Source organism: Phocoena phocoena, chromosome 2 (genome assembly GCF_963924675.1).
Source record: "Phocoena phocoena chromosome 2, mPhoPho1.1, whole genome shotgun sequence".
Taxonomy (NCBI): domain Eukaryota; kingdom Metazoa; phylum Chordata; class Mammalia; order Artiodactyla; family Phocoenidae; genus Phocoena; species Phocoena phocoena.
The window spans coordinates 161,543,605-161,569,279 of record NC_089220.1 but is presented as its reverse complement, the minus strand read 5'-3'; the positions used below and the strand labels follow the sequence as shown (position 1 = coordinate 161,569,279).

At 36.5% G+C, this 25,675-nt stretch overlaps 1 protein-coding gene across 1 annotated transcript in view; it reads left to right on the top strand.

Moving 5' to 3' along the window:
• The window catches only part of CCDC7 (coiled-coil domain containing 7), a 142,573-nt gene that overhangs the window by 74,216 nt on the left and 42,682 nt on the right, over positions 1 to 25,675 (top strand). The window contains exons 14-16 of the mRNA XM_065871794.1: positions 13,204 to 13,269; positions 15,244 to 15,465; positions 24,079 to 24,245. Of these exons, the coding sequence (XP_065727866.1) occupies positions 13,204 to 13,269; positions 15,244 to 15,465; positions 24,079 to 24,245 (455 nt within the window). The remainder of the gene's footprint in view (positions 1 to 13,203; positions 13,270 to 15,243; positions 15,466 to 24,078; positions 24,246 to 25,675) is intronic.

The window sequence follows — 25,675 nt, the reverse complement described above, 5'->3', positions numbered from 1 at the left end:
TGCCAAATGGAAAGGTTTAATTTTATAAAAATATTAATCCCTTAAAATTAATAAATTTACTGCATTTCTAGTCAGAATTCAAAAAGGACTTTTTTAAAAGGGAGAAATGATTTGAAGATTATGTAGAATTTACCTGTAAAATTATCTAGGAGCCTTTTAAAAAATGGTAGTTCTTTGACCAGTTTCCAAATTCCTTTTGAGATTATTGGTGCATCTATTTTTGTAGTTTATATTTTCATATAAATTTATCCATTTCTAATGGTTTTTCAAGTGTACTGCTTGAATTTTACGTTATATGTTTTTTTCTGTATCTCTATTTCTAACTTCTTTTTCTATTTACAGAAGTATTTGTTGTTTTTTTTTCCTTTCCTTTTAATCAGGTTTGTTAGGGGATTATAATTTTTATATAAAAATAGGTTTAGAGTTTCACTTAGCTATTTTACTGTTTTATTTCTTGTTGCTGTTACTGTTTGTTTTCTACTTAATTACTCTAACCTTTATTGTTATTAATTTCTTCTGCCACTTCTTATCTTTGGTTTATTTTTAGTTTCTTTTCAAATCTGTATTAGTTATATAGGTAGTTTATTTATTTTTACATTTGTTTAATTACAGTAAACAATATTGAGGCTACACATTTTTCACTGAATACAACTTCATTTGTACTTTATAGGTGTTTGAGTTTTTCTTTGTTTCACAAAAATGTTTTTAGTTCATCTTTTCATCGTTGGTTTACCTTTTTATAGAATTAACATCAGAAAATAGTACATAGAAAGTCCATACTTTTTGAAAGTTTTAAAAGGTATATTTTGTGGTCAAGTGCATATGTTTATTTCAGTTTTCTATTACTCTATAACAAAGTACACTAATATTTAGAGGTTTACTACACCAATAGTTAATTATTTCTCATTGATTTTTGGGTTGGCTGGGCTTATCGGGATGATTCTTCTGCTCCATGTTGTCCTGGGGTCACTCATGTAGCTTCATTCAGCTTTAGAATGTTTAAGATGGCTTCCTCAAATGTCTGGTGGTAAGTGGAATGGCTAAGGGCTGAATCTTTCTTTCATGTGGTTGATCATCATTTAGTAGTCAAGCCCATGTATCATTACACAGAAGCTGGACTCCAGTAGGTCAAAAGAAACTGCAAGACCCTTTAAGACCTGCACTCAGAAGCCTTAGAACATAATTTCCCCACATTTTACTGGTTAGGGGCCAGCCCAGACTCAAAGGGAGGGAAAATATATTCTACTTTTTGATGGGAGAAAGGGCATATATAGGTAGGGGTGGTACAAATTATAGATGGTCATTTTTGGAAATAGTCTATGATAGTCTTCCCTCTGGCTACATGTTAATATTTCTCCCACATGCAAAATGTACTCACCTCTTCCTTCTAAAATCTCATTACATTCTAGTTTTATCTTGAAGTCTAAGATCTTATCATCTATACCAGGTCTAGATATGGATGAGGCTTCTTGGCACAGCTCCTTTTGATCTGGAGATGTGTTATCTAAAAAGGCAAGTGGTGCAACCACTGAGGAAAACAGTATGAAGGTTCCTCATAAGACTGAAAATAGAACTGCCACATGATCCAGCAATTCCACTCCTGGGTATATATTCAAAGGAAACAGGAATATTAATTTAAAAGATACATGCACCCCAGTGTGTTCATAGTAGCATTATTTACAATAGCCAAAATATGGAAACATCCTAAGTGTCCATCAACATATGAATAGATATTATTGATATATATATCAATAATATATATATACGTGGTATATATATACATGTGTGTATATATATATTTATATATAATGGAATACTATTCAATCATAAAAAAAGAATGAAAATTTGCCATTTGCAACAACATAGATGGACCTGAAGAGTATTATGCTTAGTGAAATAAGTCAGAGAAGACAAATACTGTATGTTACCATATATATTGGAAATCTAAAAAATAAACAAATAAATATAACAAAACAGAAACAGACTCACAGATATAGAGAAAAAACTAGTGTTTATCAGTGGGGGGCAGCATAGAGGTAGCGGATTGAGAGTTACAAACTACTGTGTATGAAATACATAAGCTACAAGGATATATTGTACAGCACAGGAAACGTAGCAGAAAAAAATAAACAAACAGGCAATTTATTGTATTTTTACCACCCTCCAACACATGCCTAACATGTTACTGAGAAAAGAATAAGATGACTGCAAGAGACACTATTATTCAAAAGAGGGGAAAACAGAAAGCACATGATTCAGGGCAATTCTGAAATCCAGCCAGACACTTGTCACTAGTTCTCTTGACTCTCAGGGTGGGGAAGGTACCTAGATTAGGGTCTAGTTTTGCTTCCTGGGAATGATTTCCTAATTCATTGTTATAAGTAGCCCTTGATTTTATGGTATGGTACATTGAATCCACTGTCTGACTCATCATTCTTTTTCTGTAAGAAATGACCCATGTTTGCAGTGGAATAATTCTCTTAGCCTGCTTTCTGCTCATAAAAAATTAGGGATCTGGAGATTTCATTTTGAAATGTCCCTGTCCCTTTTAGTCTAGTATGATGGTGTTTCTCTTAAAAACTGTTTTCCCTGTATGTTATTGTGGTGCATTCTTTTTTTAATTTATTTTATTGAAGTATAGTTGATTTACAGTGTTGTGTTAATTTCTGCTGTACAGCAAAGTGATTCAGTTATATATATATACATACATACACACTCATATATGTATATATATTATTTTTCATATTCTTTTCCATTATGGTTTATTACAGGGTATTGAATATAGTTCCTTGTGCTGTACAGTAGGACCTAGTTATTTATTCATTCTGTATATAATAGTTTGCATCTGCTAATCCCAGACTCCCATGGCATCCCCACCCCCACCCCTTGGCAACCACAAGTCTTTTCTCTATGTTTATAGTCTGTTTCTGTTTCATAGATAAGTTCATTTGAGTCATATGTGTATTCTTTTACCCAAAAGTCAACATACATGATTCTTTCTAAGATAGATCTTATTTTACTTAAGTTGTTTTAGGCTTCTGCAGGACAGTACCCTCAAGATTATAAGTTCTTTTGTCTAATTAGGAGCATTTTTGAAGAATATTTAAATCTTTCTGAGATTTTAACAAAGGGTTTTATAGCACACCCTTGATTTGACTTTTACTCTGAAGCTACATTTCATTGTCAATACCATGGTTTTGATCTTTGTCCTAAAGTAATTTCTTTCTTTGAGAACTTTTTTTGAGAACGAGAGATAGTGTCCTGGACCCTCTATATATTTTCTAATTTTTGCTTTAAAATTGATCAGTTCTTTCTTTAACTCTTCTTTCTTCTTTCAGTACCTTATTATATATCCAACCCTAATATAAGCGAAACAGTTCTTTTATCATTCTGGCTGGAAATTTCCTCAGCCACATCCACAAGTTTAGTAGGTATCTTTTTAACCTTGCAAGTTACTCCAGCCCCGAGTTTTGTGAGTTGTTCTGTCACTGTGTAAAAGAGTTCCTTCCCCCCTTTCCAGCCCCCAGTATCAGTTTTCCAACCTCACTGCCTTTTATAGCCTCCACTAACAGATTGTTTGCCATTCCTCCAGGCTTCACCTATAGCCTTCTTCCTACTTTTCTGGTATCCAACAATAGCGTCTTTCCCACCCTTCAACTTCTGCTTACCTGCTGGACCCAAAGCCAGTGCTAAATGTTTTTAGTTTTTGTTGTTGCATCACCTTGCTTGCAGGTGTTTCTATTACTGCATATCAAACTACCCCCAAATTTAGTGAATTAAAACAGTAATGGTTTATTATTTCTCACAATTCATGGGTTTGCTGCACTCAGCTGGGCAGTGTCTCTGTTTGATGTCATGTTGCTTAAGGTCTGTCAAGTGGCTGCATTCATGTGGGAGCTCAGCTAGAGCTAGAAATGTCCAAGATAGTTTTTCTCACATGTCTGTTGCCCTGTCATTCACTAGTCTAGCCCAAGCTTCTTTATATGGTGACTGGGAACCGAGCAGACAAAAGCAAAAACAGTTAAGCTTGTTACAGGCTGGGATTATAAACCCTTGAAGTTTTTTCAGCTTATTCTGTAAGGAAGTCCTAGTCATTAGGCTAGTCCGTATTCAGGGGGAGGAGTGGCATAGAGTAGGAGAAATTGTCTGCAGCCATTTATGAAAGTAATCCAACACAATATTCAGTTTTTGTAAATGTTCTAATGACATAGTGCACATTTTCTATTGCTAGATATACCAGTCAACTTTTCCTTAATAACAAATTGCTCCAAAACTTAGTGATTTAAAATAGCAGATAGTCATTATTTCTCTTAGTGGCTGGATAGGTGTTCTCTCTGGGCAGGCATGGTATGTATGGAATCCCAGCTGGGGCATCTAGGACAGATAGGACCTCTTTTAGTCTTATCTTCCAGGAGACCAGCCCTGGGTAGTCTACAGAAGGATTCTCAGTAGAAAGAGAACAAAACAAAGCTGGAAGACTTTCTTGAGGCCTAAACTCAGACCTCAGATAGTGCTATTTGCATTGCATCCTATTGGCCAAAGCAAGTCACAGGCTAGCCTATTTTCAAGGGGTGAAGAAATAGATTTCACCTTTGGGAGCTACTGCAGAGAATTTATGGCTATTTGTAGTCTACCACAGTGGGGTATATATTTTTTCCCTTTCTTTCTGTCCTCCTCTTATTTCCTCTCTTTACAAAATTCAATTACATCTAGGTTATTTTAATTCTCTGTACCTTTATTAGTTAGAAAATAGGCTAGACTGCTATATAAAGAGATCCCATATAGTTCAATGGCTTAAACAAGATAGAATATTATTTTCCTCTCATTGAAAGTTTGGGTAAGTGGTTTCAGGTGGGTATAATAGTTTGATGTTTCTGGGACCCCGTCTCTTTACTTCTTGCTCTTATTTCTCATTGAAGTCTAGAAATTTTTATTACATCTTAAATTTTAAAATTTATCTCAAGGAAGTTTTATTTACCTATTTATTTTATTATTGTTTATCTTTCTTCTTCTTTTTATCCCTCTGGAACTGATATTTCAATATTATAATTCCTAGGTCTGTTCTTTTATTTTTCCCCTTTCATTTCTCCTGAAGCAATTTGTATATGTATGTTTGTGGGGTTTTTTTTAAATTATAGTTGATGTACAGTATTATGACAGTTTCAGGGGAGCTACATGGTGATTCCACATTTACATACATTATGAAATGATCACCATGATAAGTCTATTAACCACCTGTCCCCACACAAAGTTATTACAATGTTATTTACCATATTCCTTCAGTGTATGTAACATTCCCCATGGCTAATTTATTTTTTAACTGGAGGTTTGTATCTCTTGATACCCTTCACCTATTTCACTCCCCCCAACCTGGTAATCACCAATTTGTTCTTTGTATCCGAGTCTGTTTTCATTTCATTTTATTTTGTCTGTTTGTTTTGTTTTTTAGATGATAATATAAGTGAGATCATATGGTATTTGTCTTTCTCTGTCTGACTTATTTCACTTAGTATAATACACTCTAGGTCCATCCATGTTGTTCCAAATGGCAAGATTCCATTTTTTATGGCTGGGTAATAGTCCATTGTGTATGTGTATATATGTGTGTGTGTTCATCTTGCATTTTCTTTATCCATTCATTTGTTGATGGACACTTAGTTTGCTTCCATATCTTGGCTATTGTAAATAATGCTGTAATGAACATAGGGGTGCATATATTATTTGAATTAGTGGGGTTTTTTGGCAGGGTAAATACCTAGAAGTGAAAATACTGGATCATATGGCACTTCGATTTTTAATTTTTTTGAGGAATCTCCCTGCTGTTTTCCACAGTGGCTGTACCAATTTACATTCCCACCAACAGTGTATTAGGATTCCCTTTTCTTCACATCCTTGCCAACCCTTGTTATATATATATTTATTTGTTTATTTTGGCTGCACTGTGCGGCATGTGGGATATTAGTTCCCCAACCAGGCATTGAACCTGTGCCCCTTGCAGTGGAAGTGTGGAGTGTTAACCACTGCATTGCCAGGGATATCCCCAACCCTTGTTATTTCTTGTCTTTTTGATGATCATTCTGACAGGTATAAGGGAGTATCTCACTGTGGTTTTTGTGTGTATTTTCCAGATGATTAGTGATGTTGAGCATCTTTTCATGAACTGATTGGCTATCTGTATATCTTCTTTGGAAGAATGTCTTTTTAGGTACTCTGCCCATTTTTTTAATAGATTGTTTGTCTTTTTGATATTGACTTATATGAGTTCTTTGTGTATTTTGGATATTTACCCCTTATCCGATATATCATTTGCAAATATCTTCTCCCATTCAGTAGATAGCCTTATTGTTTTGTTGATACCTTCACTGCGCAGAAGCTTTTTAGTTTAATGTAATTTCGTTTGTTTATTTTTGCTTTTGTTTCCCTTCCCTGAGGAGACATATACAAAAAATGTGGCTAAGAGCAGTTTCAAAGAGGTTACTGTCTATGTTTTCTTCTAGAAGTTTTATGGTTTCAGGTCTTACATTTATGCCTTTAATCCATTTCAGGTGGATTTTTTGGTATATGGTGTGAAAAATAGTCCAGTTTGACTCTTATTCCATGCAGCTGTCCAGTATTCCAAACACCAGTTATTGAAGAGGCAGTCTTTTCCTCATTGTATATTCTTGCTTCCTTTGTCATAGATTAGTTGCCCATATAAGTGTGGCTTTAGTTTGGGGCTCTCTGTTCAGTTCCATTGATCTATGTGTCTGTTTTTGCTCCAGTACCATCCTGTTTTAATTAGTATAGCTTTGTAGTACAGTTTGAAATCAGGGGATGTGATACCTCCAGCTTATTCTTCTTTTCTCAAGATTGTTTTGGGTATTCAGGATCTTTTATGTTACCATAGAAATCTTAGAATTATTTGTCTTATTTGTGAAAAATGCCATTGATATTTTGATAGAGATTACATTGAACCCATTGAATTCCTGGGGTGGTATGGTCATTTTAACAATATTAATTCTTCCAATCCACGAACACAGAATATTTTTCCATTTGTGGAAATTCTTTCATCATTCTTATAAATTTCAGGGTATGAGTCTTTTATATTTTTGGTTAGATTTATTCCTAGGTATTATATTCTTTTTGAAGCAATTGTAATTAACATTGTTTTCTTAAGTTCTCTTTCTGATAGCTTGTTATTCTGTGTACTGATTTTGTATCCTGCAACCTTAATAGTTTTTTGGTGAAGTTTTTGGGGGTTTTTATAATAGTATTACATCATTTGCAAATAATGACAATTTTACTTCTTCCTTTACAATTTGGATTACTTTATTTTTCTTGCATAATTGCTCTAGCTAGGACTTCCAACACTGTGTTGGATAATGTGGTGAGTATGGGCATCCTTGTCTTGTTCCTGATCTTAGAGGAAAGGCTTTCAGCTTTTCACCATTGAGTATTATGTTACCTGTATGTTTGTCATACATAGCCTTTATTACATTGAGGTACATTCTCTCTATACCCACTTTGTTGAAATTTTTTATCAAAAATAAATGTTGAATTTTGTCAAGTGCTTTTCTGCATCTATTTAGATGATTATGTAATATTTATTCCTTGTTTTTTTTTAATGTGGTATATTACATTGATTGATTTTTGGATGTTAAACCATCCTAGCATCTCTGTTTGGAATCCCACTGAATCATGATGTATGATCCTTTTAATGTATTGTTGAATTTCATTTGCTAATATTTTGTAGAGAAATTTTGCATCTATGTTCATCAGTGATATTGACCTATAATTTTCTTTTTTGGAGTGTTTTTGCCTGGTTTTGGTATTGGGGTAATGCTGGCTTTGTAAAGTGCATTTGGAAATGTTCCCTCCTTCTCAATTTGTTGGAGTAATTTGAGAAGGATATGTATTAACTCTTAAAACATTTGGTAGAATTCACCTGTGAAGCCATCACATTTGGAATTTTGTTGGGAGTTTTAGAATTTTTATTTCAATTTCATTATTATAAATTGGTTTATTCATATTTTCTATTTCTTTCTGATTCAGTCTTGGAAGATTGTATGTTTCTAGAAATTTTTTCTAGGTTGTCTAATTTGTTGGCATATAATTGTTCATACTGTTCTCTTATGGTTATTTGTATTTTTGCAGTGTCAATTATAATTTCTCCTCTTTAATTTCTGATTTTATTTATTTACACACTCTTTTTTTTCTTGATGATTCTGACAAAAGTTTTGTCTGTTTTGTTTTCTTTACAAAGAACCACCTCTTAGTTTCATTGGTCTTTTATGGGTTTTTTTAGCTTCTATTTCATTTATTTCTGCACTGATAATTATTATTTCCTTCCTTCTACTAACTTTTGCTTTGTTTGTTCTTTTCCTAGTTCCTTTATATATAAAGTTATATTGTTTATTTGTGATTTTTCTTGTTTCTTAAACTAGGCCTGTATTGCTGTGAATTTCCCTTTTAGAACTGCTTCTGCTGTGTCCCATAGATTTTGGAAAGTTGTTTTTCATTTTTCTTATTTCCTCTTTGATTTCTCCATTGGCACATTGGTTGTTGAAGTAGCATGTTGTTTAGTCTCCATGTGTTTGTGTTTTTATCTAGTTTTCTTCTTGTAATTAACTTCTGGTTACATACCACTGTGGTCAGAAAAAATGCTTGGTATGCTTTCATTCTGCTTACTTTTATCCAGACTTGTTTTGTGGCCTAATATGTGATCTATCCTGGAGAATGTTCCATGTGCACTTGGAAAGAATGTATATTGTTTCTTTTGAATGGAATGTTCTGTATATATCTAGTAAGTTCATCCGATTGAATGTGTCATTTAAGGCCTGTGTTTCCTTATTGATTTTTGTCTGAATTTTCTATCCATTGATGTAAGTGGGGGTATTAAAGTCCCCTACTATTATTTTATTGCTGTTTATATCTCTCTTTATTTCTGTTAATATTTGTTTTATATATGTAGGTGCTCCTATGTTGCATGCATAAAGTTTACAAGTGTTATATTCTCTTGTTGGATTGATCTCTTTTGTTACAGTCTTTTTAAAAGTCTACTTTGTCGGATATAAGTATTGCTACCCAGCTATCTCTTTGTTTTCATTTGTATCATGTATCTTTTTCCATTCTTTCACTTCCATTTGGTAGGTTTGAGTGAGTTTCCTATAGAAACTCAGTCACTGTTTTTTTTTTTAATCCATTCAGCCACCTTATATCTTTTGAATGGAGAGTTTAGTCCTTTTACATTTAAAGTAAATTTGACATGTATGTACTTACATGTATGTTTTTTAGTTCATTATAACTTCCTGTTTGGTATTTTCTTATATTTTTTGTCTCTTTGTTGAAGGTCTCACTATGCTCATTCATTCCTTTCCTGAAATTGGTGAGCTTTTTTATGATCATTACTTTAAAATCTTTTAGGTTGAAACTCTTTTAGGTTGGTCATCTCTGTTTTATTAAGGCCTTTTTCTGGGGATTCGCCTTGGTCTATAGTGTTGAACATATATTCCTCTGTCTCTTCATTTTGCCTATTCTCTGTGTTTGTCTATAGGTATTAGGGGAAGTAACTACCTCCTGTAGTCTTGAAGGAGTGGTCTTGTGTAGGAGCTGTTCTGTGTGGCCTAAAAGTGCAATCTTCCCTGACCACAAGAGTCAGGCACTTCATGGGCATCCCTCACAGTGGGCTGCATCAACCAGCTGTGATGCAACCAAGGCTGGTGCACAGGTTTGAGTCACTTGGCTGTCCTGGTTGTAGCTAGGTCTCTGTGTGGGCTAGGTAGAACTTGGGGCCCTTGCCTGGCCAAGTTGTGGCCTGTTTACTGCATGGGCAGAGCAGGGTTCAGAACGTTTACCCATCCTGGTTTTGTGGGGGGTGCTGTTTGATTAATTCTTGAAGTGTTTCTGTTATCGATGGTGTGCCATGCCCTGTCAGTGTTCCAAGGGGAGGAATCTGATTTAACACCTAGTTTCAGGTTGATTGGATGTCAGGCCCTCAGGTAGTAGCTTTTAAAGTGTGCAGATATATACTACGCTGTGGGGCCACAATTGTAATCCCTGCTGGTCTCCAGACCAGGAGATCTGGAGGTGTCCCCTGGACAACATTTGCAAAAAGCAAAGCTCCTGATGGGTATATAAGCTCCTTTCTCGGAAGTCTTGTCAAGCTGTGGTGAGGCCAAGGGGGTACACAAACCTGATGTCTCCCTGGTTACGTTTCCTGGGAGTGTGTCCTTAGCCTCCGAAAGTGTGGTAAACCTGAAGCCTGTCCCTCAGGGTGAAGCTCCAGGCTGAGGGTGGTGGCCTGCCAATAACTGTCTCCATGTTACAGTCCCATGGAAGTCAGGAACACCAGCCCCATGGGCCACTGGGGCTAAGTGATCAGGGGGTTTCCCTTGTGTGGATTGTGTACTCCCACTGGCTTTAGCTGGGTAGCTGGAGAGTGTAGGGGGTGGGTCTTGCTCTCTTGCTTCAGGAAGGCAATGGGAAAATGACCTGACTGCCTGCCCACAGGCTTTAGCAATGCAGCATTGAGAGTGCCTTGTCTGTGTGCATGCATTGGGTTTAGACCCTGACTTCTCAGTCTTGCCACCCTCAGTTTAGGGGGCAGGGGAGTGTTGAGTCAGATTTAGGCTGGGAGAGGGATAATACCATGACTGCTTGCATTCATCAGCCCCAGCCAGAGGGAGGGGGAGTATAGTAGTTGCCTGCACTTGCAGACTTTAGCTAGGTTGCAGGAAAATGCTGTGACCATTCGTTCCTGTCCATCCTAGCCAGGGAGTGGGGGAACACTGCAGCCTCTGGAGCTCTCTGGCTTCAGTAGTGCAGTGGGGTATTGCCATGATTGGCTCACCCCTGCATCCAAGCTGTAAGCCTGTGCTAGCAGGTTACGTGGGGAGTGCAATAATGGTGTCTGACAGTGCTTCTGTTTCTGGGGAGTGTTTCTGCTGTCCACCACCCCTCCAGCTGATGCTTTTAGATTTGAAAATGACTCCCCTTCACATATAATCATGACACTTTTCAGACCGCTGTTATTTCCCTGGGTCTCCAGGTGAGTGAGACCACATGTCAACCCTTTGCGGGGAGGGAGTTCTCAGTTTTCTATAGCACTTTGGGACCATTGGATGTCAGCCCCATTTGTTTTCAAAGCAAGGCATTTCAGGGGTTCCTCTCTATGGTGTAGATCCCAGGAGCCAGGGTGCTTGATATGGGAAGCATCCCTTGCTCCTCTGGGAAAAGTGCCTGTCTGGTGAGATCCCTCTCTAAAGTGTGCTGTCATGCTGGGGGTAGGGTTTCTGGTGAGAGTGTTTCTTTGCCTCTCCTACCTGTCTTGATATAGTCCCTTTTTATTCTTTGTTGTGGAGCGCTTGTTTGGCTAGTTCTAAAGTTCTTTTCAGAGGGAACTGATCTGTATGTAGGTATATATTTGCTGATTCCATGGTAGGAGGTAAGTCCAGGCTCTTGCTGTGCCCCATCTTTAACCACCTTTCCTGTAAATTTTCTTTTCTTTTAAGAGTAAGTCTCATTTTCCTGTTTCTTCAGATTCAAATAATTCTTAATTGTATCTTGGATATTGTGAATGTCATGTTGTTGAAGCCCTGGATTCTGCTATATTCTTCTTATGATTGGTACTATTTTTGTTGATTTATTTTGCTTTAATTTATTATTAACATGATTGGGTGCAAAATGAAAATTCTGTATTTAGGCAGCAGCTTAAATCACATTTAATTTCTTATAGCTTTTGCTAGGCTGTTTAGAATCTTCCTTATGCATATATGCTTAAGGGGTCAGGGGTAGATTTGTGTAGTTTGTACAAATGGTTTGGGGCACCCTGTCTCCAGCTCCCTTCTTTGTGTGATTTCCCCTAACCTTTCCAGTGGCTGTGGTTGCCCTGAACTCTGTACCCTGGTTTGTAAGGTCTAAAAACTCAGGTTTGTTTGTTTTTTTGTTTGTTTTAATTAGCTATTAGGGTTCTGCCTGGCTCAGTGGGTTTGCCCTCAGATTAGAAGCTGGGAAACAAGGATCTTATGTAGGACTCTTCCCTTCTTCCAAGTGTCAGCTTCTCTCAAGAATCTACCTACTCTTGTTTGCTCTCTAGTGTTGATATTTGTATTTTGTTTAGAGTTTGTGGTTGTTATGTGTGGCAGGGTTTGTCCAGTAGGAACTTGCTCTGCTATACCAGAATCAAAACCGGGGACTTTTTATTTTTAACTTTTTATTTTATATTGGAGTATAGTTGATTAACAACGTTGTTTTAATTTCAGGTGTACAACAAAGTGATTCAGCTACATATACATGTATCTATTCTTCAAATTCTTTTCCCAATTAGGTTGTTAATAGAATATTGAGCAGAGTTCCCTGTGCTAGTTCCTTATTGGTTATCCATTTTAAATATAGCAGTGTGTACATGTCAATCCCAAACTCCCTAACTATCCCTTCCACCCAGCCTTCCCTTATAGTAACCATAAGTTCGTTCTCTAAGTCTGTGAGCCTGTTTCTGTTTTGTAAATAAGTTCATTTGTATCACTTTTTTTTTTGCAAATGATGTGACAAGTGATTAATCTCCATAATTTACAAACAGCTCATGTGGCTTAATATCATCAAAACAAACAACCCAATCAAAAAATGTGCAGAAAACCTAAATAGACATTTCTCCAAAGAAGGCATACAGATGGCCAAGAGACACATGAAAAGATGTTCAACATCGCTAATTATTAGAGAAATGCATCAAAACTACAATGAGATATCATCTCACACCAGTCTGAATCATCAAAAAAAAAGGAAAGAAAGAAACTGGGGATTTTAGATATGGTTCCTCAAGCTGTCTTCCATCTGATGGAGAATTTTTGAGACTTTCCATGCATAGTAGAATCTACTCATTCTCACAAAATCAGAACTATATTTCTTTCGTGTTAAGAGTAGAGTTGCTTCTTTTCTTAAAATTTGAAATATTTGTATTTAAATATTTCAGGCCTTGAGAAAAGGAGTAATGAAATGTTTACTGTAGTTATAATTTCGTAGATTCAAGGTCACTTTTCCTATGGAAAATCAATAGGAAGCTATAGCTACAGAAGTTATCCACCATTCTGCCTGAGAAATGTGCAGTAAATGTTTATGCTCAAATCATCATCTTGGCTATCTGTGCACTTTAGAAGAGTAATAATTATGATAATAAATTAATAAAAACAAAAATACCAATGAATACTTTCCCCCCATATTACATCCTAGGAAGTAGCACATGCTCTGAAAATTGAGAACAGAGTTCTTCGGGAACAACTGAAACAAGCTTTACAGGTAAAAAGATATCATGTTCCTTTGAAATTGTTAACAAGGGAAGAAAATATCTATAAACAACTTTTTAAATGAATAATTTTAACTTTATAAACTAATAGGTCTATATATTGTATGATTTTGCCAGGTTTACAGTATTCTCATTTTATGCAATGGAAATATATTAATAAAATTTAGTATGTATTCTTTCCAAAACAGTAAGCTAGAAAGAAAATTGATATACAAGCTTAAAGCAATTTATTTCTAGATACAAATGGGGTTTTTTTTGAAATTAGCGTAATTATCATAGGATATATTGAGATAAGAAACTGGTGATTTCGCAGAAGAACAATTAAGGAGGATTTGCTCATCCAAAAATCAATATAAAATATAAAAACACAGTAACTAAAGCAGTGTGGTTCTGGATTTGGTACTGAATGAAAAGTCCAGAAACAGATTCAAATGAATATAGTAATTTTATAGTTTAAGTTATTAAAATTTTTTCATAGAAGGATAAAATAGTCACAAAAGTAAACTACTGTGAAAACATTGTTGAGTTTCTAGTTAATGTAATACACTAAAATAAGTTGCGGATTGCTTTAGGATCCAAAAGTAATAAATGAACTATTAATATATTGGAAGAAACACTGAGTAACAATTACATGTCTTGGCTAGAACAAGGCTTCCTAAGCATTATACCATAAAGGAATATGTTAATATATTTGGCTATATATAAAATAAAACTTTTTATGGTTAAAAAATTCATGAGATACAAAGATAAATGGAATATCTTTACAAAATGTTTTATATCAAGATCTTTTACAAATCTACAGGAAATATGGATATTCTTCCTCCTAAATAGGCAAAGGGCACAAATAGGCAAGTCATAATTGAGAAACACACATGGTCAATAAATGCATACAAATATATTCATCCTTACTAGTTATCAAATAAATGCATTTTAAAATAGCAGAGGGATACATATTTTTTACCTACCATTTTGTTAAAAATATAAGGAACAGAAATAACCAGTATTTGTGGATTTATGCTGCTATGAGCAGTCTTTCACATACTTCTATTGTCAGTATGGATTGATACTTTTCTGGAAGAAAATACATAACCAGAATCTTAGAAAGACATAGTCTTTACAGTGAACCATTCCATTTCTAAAAACTTATTGTAAAAAAGAAAAAAAGTACAAAGATTTTGTACAAGTATGTAGAATAGAAAAATTTTAATAGCAAATTTTTAAAAATTACCAATATGTCCACTGATAAGAAATTTGCTAAATTCATTAAGGTATATTATTAAAATATATTTCTGTTAGCTATTCTGATTTGGATGTATATTTATCATCATGAAAACATACCTTATGACGTTATTTAATGAAAAGAGCATATTATGCCTCTATGTATAGTATGATCCAATCTAGATAAAAGTTTAAAAATACACATATGCACTAGCTATAATTAGAAATACTTAAAAAGAGTATATATCAACATGTTAACAGTGAGCTTTCTGTTTGTGGTGAGACTGTGAACTTTTTTCTTTCTTTCATACAAATAACTTTTGTTAATATTAAAAGTGATATTAAAAAATTTATTCTAGAAGAAATAAATTACTTTTCACATTTTCTTTTATTATTTGGCATTACAGATCTTAATTATCTTGGGTACATTCTTGTATAATGTATGCATTTTATTAACTTTTATTGTACCTGTATTATAATTAGAGCCTTAAAAAACAGTGGCCAGTAGAACCTCTTATGTATAAAAATAGCCCTTTAAGTAGAAGAGGTTTCTTCATAGTTTTTAATTTTAATTTGGATCTGTTAAACTATGGATTATACCAGTGGTTTAACTTAGTTTCCTCTAACTCTGTAAAAATAAAATTAAGAACCAGTGTGGCCATGAATATATGAAGATTCCTGAAAGTTGTCATGTTGGCAGGAAAATGTCGTAGAAATAATGCTTGACAAAGTTACTTTTTTAAAAACAGGAAGCTGAAAGAGCTAAGGAGCAACTTGGCTATTTCCAAAATCAAGAAATGGAGTTACTTAAAAGTGAGAGAAAGACCAAGACAACAGCAGAAATGCGTATTGATAAAATAAAAGTTAAAGGTGAAGATTCAAAATATATACCATTGGAGAAAGACACAAGAAAAACACTAGTGGCAGATGCAGGTGGACAAAAAGAAAATGATAAAATTAAACATCCACAGGTAAGGAAATAACCAAAACAGTAAGTGTTGTAAGAAGTTTAACCTTTTATATTATTATTTACTTCACTTGTATATTATTATTATTATTATTTTTTTTTTTTTTTGCGGTATCCGGGCCTCTCACTGTTGTGGCCTCTCCCGTTGCGGAGCAACAGGCTCTGGATGCGCAGGCCCAGCAGCCATGGCTCACGGGCCTAGCCGCTCCGTGGCATGTGGGATCTTCCCAGACCGGGGCACGAACCCGTGTCCCCTGCATTGGCAGGCGGACTCTCAACCACTGCGCCACAGGGAAGCCCTGTATATTATTTAAAAATTTTTTCTATGCACTATCTTTTGCTTGGAATTTTGCCTTTTGCTTTTTGGTTATATCAGTTCATTATTATATGGAATTTGAATCTATAAATTAACTGTGTATTGATTTTTGTGGGTTTTTGGTAATCCAGATATTTCCTTTTTTGTTCAGGACAGCTGATCCAATACAGACTTGTCAGATATAAAATAATGTTTTATCTTTAAAAATTTTTTATTGAGGTATAATTGACATACATTATATTATTTTCAGGTATACAATATGATGATTCAGTATTTACATATATTGTAACTCAATCACCACAAGTCTGGGTAACATGAATCACTATACATAATTACAGAACTTTTTTTCTTGTAATGAGAACTTTTAACATTTACTCTGTTAGCAACTTTCAAATATGCAGTGTAGTATTATTAACTGTCGTCACTATGCTGTACATTACATCCCCTAGACTTATTTTATAAGTGGAAGTTTGTACCTTTTGACTCCCTTCACCCATTTTGCCCAGCCCCCACCCCCAGTTCCTGCCTCTGGCAACTACCAATCTGTTCTCTGTATCTATGCGCTTAGTTTTTGTTTTATTTTGTGTTAGATTCCACATGTAAGTGAGATCATATGGTATTTGTCTTTCCCTGTCTGACTTATTTGACTTAGCATAATCCTCTCAAGGTCCATCCATGTTGTCACAAATGGCAAGGTTTCATTGTTTTTCATGGCTGAATAATATTTTACTGTGTGTGTGTGCACGTATGCGTGTGTGTATGCACTTACGTATGTGTGCGTGTATATATATATATATAATATTTATCTGTTCACCCAACAGTGGACACATAGGCTGTTCCCATACCTTGGCTAATGTAAATAATGCTGCATTAAACATGGGACTGCATATATCTTCTCCAGTTAGTGTTGTCATTTACTTTGGAAAAATATCCAGAAGTGGATATTTCCTGGATCATCTAGTAGTTGTATTTTTAGTTTTTCTGAGGAACCTCCATACTCTTTTCCATAGTGGCTGTACCAATTTACATTCCCACCAACAGTGCACAAGGGTTTCCTTTTACCTATTCTCACCAACACTTTGTTATTTCTTGTCTTTATGCCAATAGCAATTCTGACAGGTGTGAGGTGATGTCTCATTGTGGTTTGGATTTGCATTTCCCTGTTGATTAGTGATTTTGAGCATCTTTTCATGTACCTATTGGCCATATATATGTCTTCTTTGGAAAAATGTCTGTTCAGATCATCTGCTCATTTTTTACTCAGATTGATACTATTTTTTTTTTTGCAATTGAGTTTTATGAGTTCTTTATGTATTTTGGATATTAACCCTTTATTAGATATATGATTTTCTCCCATTTAGTAGGTTGCCATTTCATTATGTTGATAGTTTCCTTTGCTCTGCAGAAGCTTTTTCGTTTGATGTAGTTCCACTTGTTTATTTTTGCCTTTGATGTCTTGCTTTTGGTGTCAAACCCCCCAAATTCAGTAAGACCTATGTCAGGGAACTTACCGTCTATGTTTCTTTTAGAAGTTTTATAATTTCATGTCTTACATTCAAGTCTTTAATTCGTTTGGAGTTAATTTTTTTGTATGGTGTAAGAAAGTGGTCCAGTTCATTCTTTGCATGTGGTTTTCCAGTTTCCCAACACCATTCTTCAAAGAGACTCTCCTTTCTCCGTTGTATATTCTTGGCTCCTTCATCATAAATTGATTGACCATATATGTGTGGGTTTATTTCTGGGCTCTCTACTCTGTTCCATTGATCGATGTCTGTTTTTCCCCCCATATCATACTGTTTTGATTTCCATAGCTTTGTAATATCGTTTGAAGTCAGGACACATGATGCCTCCAGCTTTGTTCTTCTTTCTCAAGATTGCTTTGACTATTCAGGGTCTTTTATGGTTCCATACAAATTTCAGGATTGAAATGGTCATGTTTCCTCTTTTATTTCTGATTTTATTTATTTGAGCATTTTATCTTTTTTTCTTTGTGAGTCTAGCTAATTGTCATTTTTGTTTATCTTTTCAAAGAACCAGCTCTTGGTTTTATTGATTATTTTTTGGTCATTTCTTTAGACTCCATTTCATTATTTCTGATGGGATCTTTGTTATTTCCTTTCTTCTACGAAAGTTGGGCTTTGTTCTTCTTTTTCTCAGAGTGTAAATTTATGTTATTTATTTGAAATTTTTCTTATTTGTGAGTTAAGCATTTATTACTATGAACTTTTCTCTTAAAACTGCTTTCATTGCATCCCCTATATTTCAGTATGTTGTATATCCATTTTCTTTTGTCTCAAGGTACTGTTTTAATTTTGGTTTTGATTTCCTTTTTGACCCATTGGTTGTTCAGTAGCATGTTGTTTCATCTTCACATATTTGTACATTTTCCAGTTTTCTTGTAATTTATTTCTATTTTCATAATATTGTGGTTGGAAAAGATACTTAATATGATTTTACTCTAATCCTAACTTTGTTAAAACTTGTTTTGTGGCCTAACATGTAATCTATCCTGGAGAATGTTCTGTGTGCACTTGAGAAGAATCTGTATCCTGTTTCTTTTGAATGGAATGTTCTATATATATCTGTCAAGTTAATCTGATCTAATATGTCATTTAAAGACAATCCTTTCTTATTGATTTTCAGTTTGAATGATCTATTCGTTGATGTAAGTGGGGTATTAAAGTCCCCTACTATTATTGTATTGCTATATATTTCTCCCTTTAGGTCAATTAATAGTTGGTTTATATATTTGTTGCTCCTATATTGCATGCATAATATTACATCCTCTTGTTGGGTTGACCCCTTTATCATTATGTAATACCCTTCTTTGTCTCTTGTTATGGTTTCTGTTTCAAATTTTGTCTGATAGAAGTATAGCTACTCTAGCTTTCTTTTGGTTTCCACTTGCATGGAATATCCTTTTCCCATCACTTCACTGTCTGTGCCTTATTTCTCTCTTCCCTTGTGGTTTGCTTTCTTTAGTGGTATGCTTAGATTCATGTCTTATCATCTTTTATGTATCTACTATAGGTTTTTGCGTGGTGGTTACCTTGAGGCTTTCATGTAACAAGTTATATTTATAACAGTCTATTTTAAGTTGATAACAACTTCAGTTTAAATAAATTCTAAAGCTCTACATTTTTACTCTCCCCCTGCCATGTTTCATGTTTTGGATGTCACATTTTACATCTTTTTGTCTTGTGTATTTCTTAACTAATTATTGTGGTTGCAGTTATTTTTACTGCTTTTGACTTCTGACTTTCACACTAACTTTATAAATGATTCATTCACTACGTTTACTATATATTTACCTTTGTCAGTGAGATTCACACTTTCACATGTTTTCTTGTTACTAATTAGCACCCTTTCTTTTTAGCTTAAAGAAGTCACTAAACATTTCTTGTTAGTCTTGTTTAGTGGTGATGAGCTCCTTTGGCTTTTGCTTGTCTGGAAAACTCTCTCTATTTCAATTCTGAACAAAGATGTTGCCAGGTAGAGTACTGGATGGGAATCTTTTTCTTTCAGCACTTGGAGTATATCACAACACTCTATTCTGGCCTGTGATGTTTCTGCTGAAAAATATGCTGACTCCACTAAGTGGAGGTGGGAGATGGTAGAGCTGAAGGATCAGAAATAGGAGAGGGAGGGCAAGCTGCATTTTCACTCACGCCTGACATTGATGACACAGGTTCTGGTTCCTTGCTGGATTCAAGTCTAACTATCCTCTTGAAAAACGGTTCCAGTGATGTCTAGTTAGTAGTTCTTTTTTTCTTGTCATAGATGACATGGTAGCTCTGGATTGCATTCTGAATGGCTGCTGCAACCTTCATGTGTACTGTTCTACATTCAGATCCTATGCCTCAAAAGCTAACATTGCTTCCTCAAATAAAGAAAATCCCCTTGCCATTTCCTGCATTGTGAATCTCTTCAGTTCTTCAGTACTTCTTCTTCTTGTCACTCCACTCAATTATTTTCACTTTTGTTTCCATTATTATCACTTGGTGCTTCTTAGCAGTACCAGCTACATCACCACTGCTTTTACACTTGCTTCCGGACATCCTGGGCTTGAAATAAAGATACTGTACTGCTGTACTCTATATAGTACTGTACAGTAAAGTACACAAAAGCACAACCACTTGTAGAGGATGCACGCACATGACAGTTTACACCAGACATGTGAACTAACTTACTTGATTGGACATGCAAACGCATGTTCACATCTTTGAAAGTTCGCAATTTGAAGGTTCATATGTAGGGGACTTACTGTAGTTGATTTACAATGTTTTGTTAATTTCTGCTGTACAGCACAGTGATTCAGTTATATGTGTGTGTGTGCGTGCGTGTGTGTGTGTATATATATATATACACACACACACGCACGCACACACACACACACACACACACGCACATACATTCTTTTTCATATTCTTTTCCATTATACTTTATCACAGGTTATTGAATATAGTTCCCTGGGCTATAAATTAGGAGCTTGTGGTTTATCCATTCTGTATAATTTATCCCTCCCCTACCCTCTTTCCCCTCTGGTAACCATAAGTTTGTTTTCTGTGTCTGTGAGTCTGTTTCTGTTTTGTAGATAAGTTCATTTTTGTCACATTTTAGATTCCACATATAAGTGATATCATATGGTATGTCTTTCTCTTTCTGACTTCACTTAGTGTGATAATCTCTAGGTCCATCCATGTTGTTGCAAATGGCATTATTTCATTCTTTTTTATGGCTGAGTAATATTCCATTGTGCATATGTACCACATCTTCTTTATCCATTCAGCTGTCGATGGACATTTAGGTTGTTTCCATGTCTTGGCTATTATGAATAGTGCTGCTATGAACATAGGGGTGCATGTATCTCTTTGAATTATAATTTTGTCCAGATATGCACCCAGGAGTGTTCTGCTGGATCACATGGCAACTCTATTCTTAGTTTTTTGAGGAGCCTCCATACTGTTTTCCATAGTGGCTGCACCAGTATGCATTCCCACCAACAGTGTAGGAGGATTCCCTTTTCTCCACACCCTCTCCAGAATTTGTTATTTGTAGATATTTTTAATGATGGCCATTCTGACCAGTGTGAGGTGATACCTCATTGTAGTTTTGATTATCTTTCTCTAATAATTAGAGATGTTAGCTCTATGACTTCTGTTTGGATTTTTCTTGGATTTTTCTTACATTTTCTTTCTCTTTGTTGAAGTTCCTACTGTGTTCCATTCTCCTTAGTTTGGTGAGCGTATTATTATGACCATTACTTTGAACCCTTTCTCAGGTGTTACTTATCACTGTTTCATTAATGTTTTTTCTGTCTATTTAAAATTGAAGTATAGTTGATTTATAGTATTGTATTAGTTTCAGATGTACAACATAGTGATTTAATATTTTTATAGCTCATAATCCATTTAAAGTTATTACAAAACAATGGCTATATTTCCCTGTACTATACAGTGTATCCTTGTTGCTTATCTATTTTATACATAGTGGTTTGTATCTCTGAATGTTATTTTTGTTTGGATGGCCTTGTGTAAGGTGACCTTGTCGTTCAACCCTGCCTTAGGTCTGGGTTGTCTCTCAAACCTTTGTTGTTGTCCAAGCAGCCTATTTTAGTTGTAATAATTCTCAGTTATTGAGGGTGTTCCTAGACCAGCGTCTTAGAGAAGAGATCTCATTCCTAGATTCAGGCTGATTTGAAGTGAGACCCTCCGCTAATAGCTTTTAAAGGATGCAAATATGTACAGCCCCATGTGACTGCAAGTGTAAGCCCTGCTGGCCCCCAGAACTGGGCAAACTAGAGGTGTCCTGGGCAGCAGTCAAAAAATTGGGGCTCCAGACAAGTGTACAGGCTCCTTTCTGTGAGATACTGTTGCTGACCAGGGTCCTTGGACTCTTTAATGAATAGAAATTGATGAGGTCAGACAAGAAATTGAGGCAAGGCTTTATTGGGACTCATGCTGCAGCATGAGGGAGTAGAAACAAGTCCATGTGGTCTAATGTAGTGGTGGTCTAATGTGTAATCTAAGGCAGTGTTTCTGTATTGGTTTTCTGTCTGGATTGTCTGTCCATTTATGTGAGTGGGATGTTAAAGTCCCCTACTGTTATATTGTGTTACTGCCAGTTTCTCTCTTTATGTTTATTAATATTTGCTTTACGTATTTAGGTGCTCCTATGTTGGGTGCATATATATTTACAATTGTTTTACCTTCTTGGGTTGATCCCTTTATCATTATTTAATGCCCTTCTTTGTTTCTTGTTATAATCTCTAAGTCTATTTATTTTTGATATAAGTATTGTTACCCCAGCTTTCTTTTGCTTTCCATTTTACATGGAATACCTTTTTACATCCCCTCACTTTCAGTCTGTTGTATGTCTTAGATCTGAAGTGAGTCTCTTGTAGCCACCATATATATATATATATATATATATATATATATATATATATATATATATATATATATATGTACATAGTTTTTGTATCCATTCAGTCAGTCTGTGTCTTTTGATTGGGGCATTTATTCTGTTTACATTTAGTGCGATTATTGATTAGTATGTTCTTATTGCCATTTTGTTAATTGTTTTGGATTTGGTTTTGTAGGTCTTTTTTCCCCTTTCTTCTTTTGTTCTTTTGTGATTTGATGACAGTATTTAGTGTCATGTTTGGACTCTTTTCTCTTTGTGTGTGTGTCTATAATAGGTTTTTGGTTTGAGGTTACCATGAGATTTATATATAGGAATCTCTCAATATATATATGATTATTTACAATTTCTGATTTCTTAATTTCAAATGAATTTTAACAACCCTGTATTTTTACTTCCTTTCCCCCATGATTACTGTTTTAGACATCATCTTTTACATCTTTTTGTTTTGTGTATGCCTTAAATGCTTATTGTGAATATAGATAATTTTACTACTTTTGTCTTTTAACCTTCCTGCTAACTTTGTCTGTGGTTGATTTACTACCTTTACTGTATATTTGCCTTTATCAATGAGCTTTTTCCTTTTGTACTTTTTATGTTTCTAGTTGTTGTCTTTCCTTTTTCACATGGAGAAGTTCCCTTAACATTTCTCATAATGCTAGTTTGGTGATGCTGAACTCTTTGCTTTTACCTGGTTGTAAAACTTTTGCTCTCTCCATCAAATCTGAAAGAAAGCCTTGTGGGGTAGAGCATTTCTTGTTGTAGGTTTTCCCTTTCATCATTTAAAATATACCATGCCACTCCCATCTGGCCTATAGAGTTTCTGCTGAAAAGTTAGCTGATAGACTTACAGAAGTTGCCTTGTACCTAACTTGTTGCTTTTCCCTTGCTTTTAATATTCTCTCTTCATCTTATGTTTTCTCATTTTAATTACAGTGTGTCTTGGTATGGTCCTCTTTGGGATGATTGTGTTTGGGACTCTCTGTGCTTCCTGGACCTTGATGTGCATTTCCTTTCCCAGGCTAGGGAAGTTTTCAGCTATTATGTCTTCAGTTATGTCCTCTGCCCCTTTTTCTCTCTTCTCCTTCAGGGCTGCCTCTAATGCCAATGTTAATAGACTTGATGTTGTCTCAGAGGTCTTTTAAACTGTCTTAATTTCTTTTTTATTCTTTTTTCTTTTCATTATTCCTTTTCCAGCTCACTGTTCCATTTCTCTGTATCATTTAATCTCCTATTGATTCCTTGTAGTGTATTTTTCATTTTAGGTAGTGTATTTTTCAGCTCTATTTGGTTCTTCTTTTTATCTTCTAACTTTGTTAAGCTTCTCACTGTGTTCATTCTTCTCCCAAGTTGTTTGATTATTTTCATGATTATTACCTTGAACTTTTTGTTGGGTAGATTGCCTATTTCCATTTAACTTAGTTCTCCCTCTGGGACTTTATCTTGTTCCTTCGTTTGGAACATGTTCCTCTGTTGCCTCATGTTGCCTAGTTTTCTGTTTTTCTTTCTGTGTATCTTGGAGAAGGAGCCTTTTGTAGGAGACGTCCTATGCGTCCCAGCAGCACACTCCCCTGTGGTCACCAGAGCTGTCTGTTCTAGGAGTGACCCCTATGTGGGCAGGCTGACTACCATGAGTAGTCTCCTAGGTGTGGCTGGGCCCTGGTCTGGTTGGTTGCCAGGCCTTGCCATGTGTGGAGGCTCTCAGCCATTGGTTGACAGGGCTGTGTCATGAGGTAGCTGGCTATGGAACCCTGGGGGCTTTTAGGGCTAGTCCTGGCCCACTGGTGGGCAGAGCTGTGTTCTGGGGTGGGTGTTTGCTGGGCTGGTATTCCCAGATCTAGTGTCAGCATACTGCCACATGGGGCTGGTTCCTGACAGGGCTGGCTGAGGGGTCCAAAGTATCTCATAACTGGTGTTGGCCTGTTGGTGGATGGCACCAGGTCTTGGGGTCCTGGAGCTGGTGTCAGTGTGCTGATAGGCAGGGCTGGGGCCCAAGGTGTCCTAGGGCTAGTGCTGGCTCACTGGTGGGCAGAGCTGAATCCTGGGTAAGTCCTGGGTCTCTGGCTGTAGGTCCCTGGGAGTCCCAAAGCTGGTGTTTACTCACTGGTAGGTTGGGCTAGATCCCAGAGCCACTGGCTATGGAGCCCATGGTGTCCCAGTGCTGGTGTTGGCCTGCTGGTGAGTAGGTCCAGGGCCTAGGGGGTTGCAGCACAGGTGCTGGCCTCCTGGTGGGCAGCTGAATCTTGATAAGGTAGGCTGCAGGGTTGTGATGATCCTGGACTGGCATTTGCCCACTGGTGGTGTGGGTCAGGGCTCAAGGGGTCCCAGGGCTGGTGCCCACCCACCAGTATGTGAATCCACATCCTGGGCCTAGTTCTGACTCACTGGTAGGTCCTGGTGTCTCTGGCTGTTGGACCTAGGGGTACCGGAAGTGGTGTCAGACTGCTGATGGGCAGGGCTGGTTCATGACATAGCTAGCTGTAAGATCTGGGGTGTCCTGAAGCTTGTTTCAGTCTGATGGTGGGTGGAGCCAGTTGTCTGGGCAGCTGGCTGATGGGCCTGAGGTGGCTAATACCTGGTGTTCGTCTGCTAGTGGGTGGGGCTGGGGCCCAGGGGGTCCCAGGGCTGGTGTCTGCCTGCTGGTGGATAGGGCTATGTCCCAGGGTGGCTGTGGGCTCAGGGCATCTTAAGGCAGCTAGTGGGTATGTCCCTGCCTGGCTAGTTACTTGGCCTGAGAACCTTGGTTCCAGTTCTGACAGACTGGTGGCCAGGGCTGGGTCCCAGTGCTAATAAGCTAGAGGGAGTATTCCAAAGTGACATTTGTTCTACCAGTGTCCATGTGGTAGAAAGAGCTCCCCAAAATGGCTGACACCATTTGATGTGTCCCCCATGGTGAGCTCCAATTTCCTCCTGACTTTCTGGTAGGCTCTCCAAGATCAGCAGGTGGATCTGACTCAGGCTCCTTTCAAATTATTGCTTCTGCCATGACTCCTGGACCACGTGAGATGGTGTTTGTGCCCTTTAAGAGTAGAGTCTCTATTTCCCATAGCCTTGTGACTTTCCCGAAAGTAAGCCCCATTGACCATCAAAGCCAGATATTCTGGGGGCTTGTCTTCTTGGTGTAGGACTCCTGGGCTGGGAAGCCCAGTGTGGGGCTTGGACCTCCTGTTTCTCAGGGATAACCTCTGCCATTGTAATTATCCTCCCATTGTGGGTTACTCACTTGGGGCTATGGATCTTGACTGTACTGTGATTCCGCCCCTCTGACCTGTCTTGTTGTGGTTCCTTCTTTGTATCTTTAGTAGAAGATCTTTTCTGCTAATCATCCAGTTTTTCTCATCAATGGTTGCTCTGTAAATAGTTGTCATTTTAGTGTGCCCATTAGAGGAGGTGAGCTCAGGGTGTTCCTACTCTGCCATCTTGGCCAAGCTGAGCCTCTGTGTGCCTTTTAAAACCCAGGAGATATATTATCCTT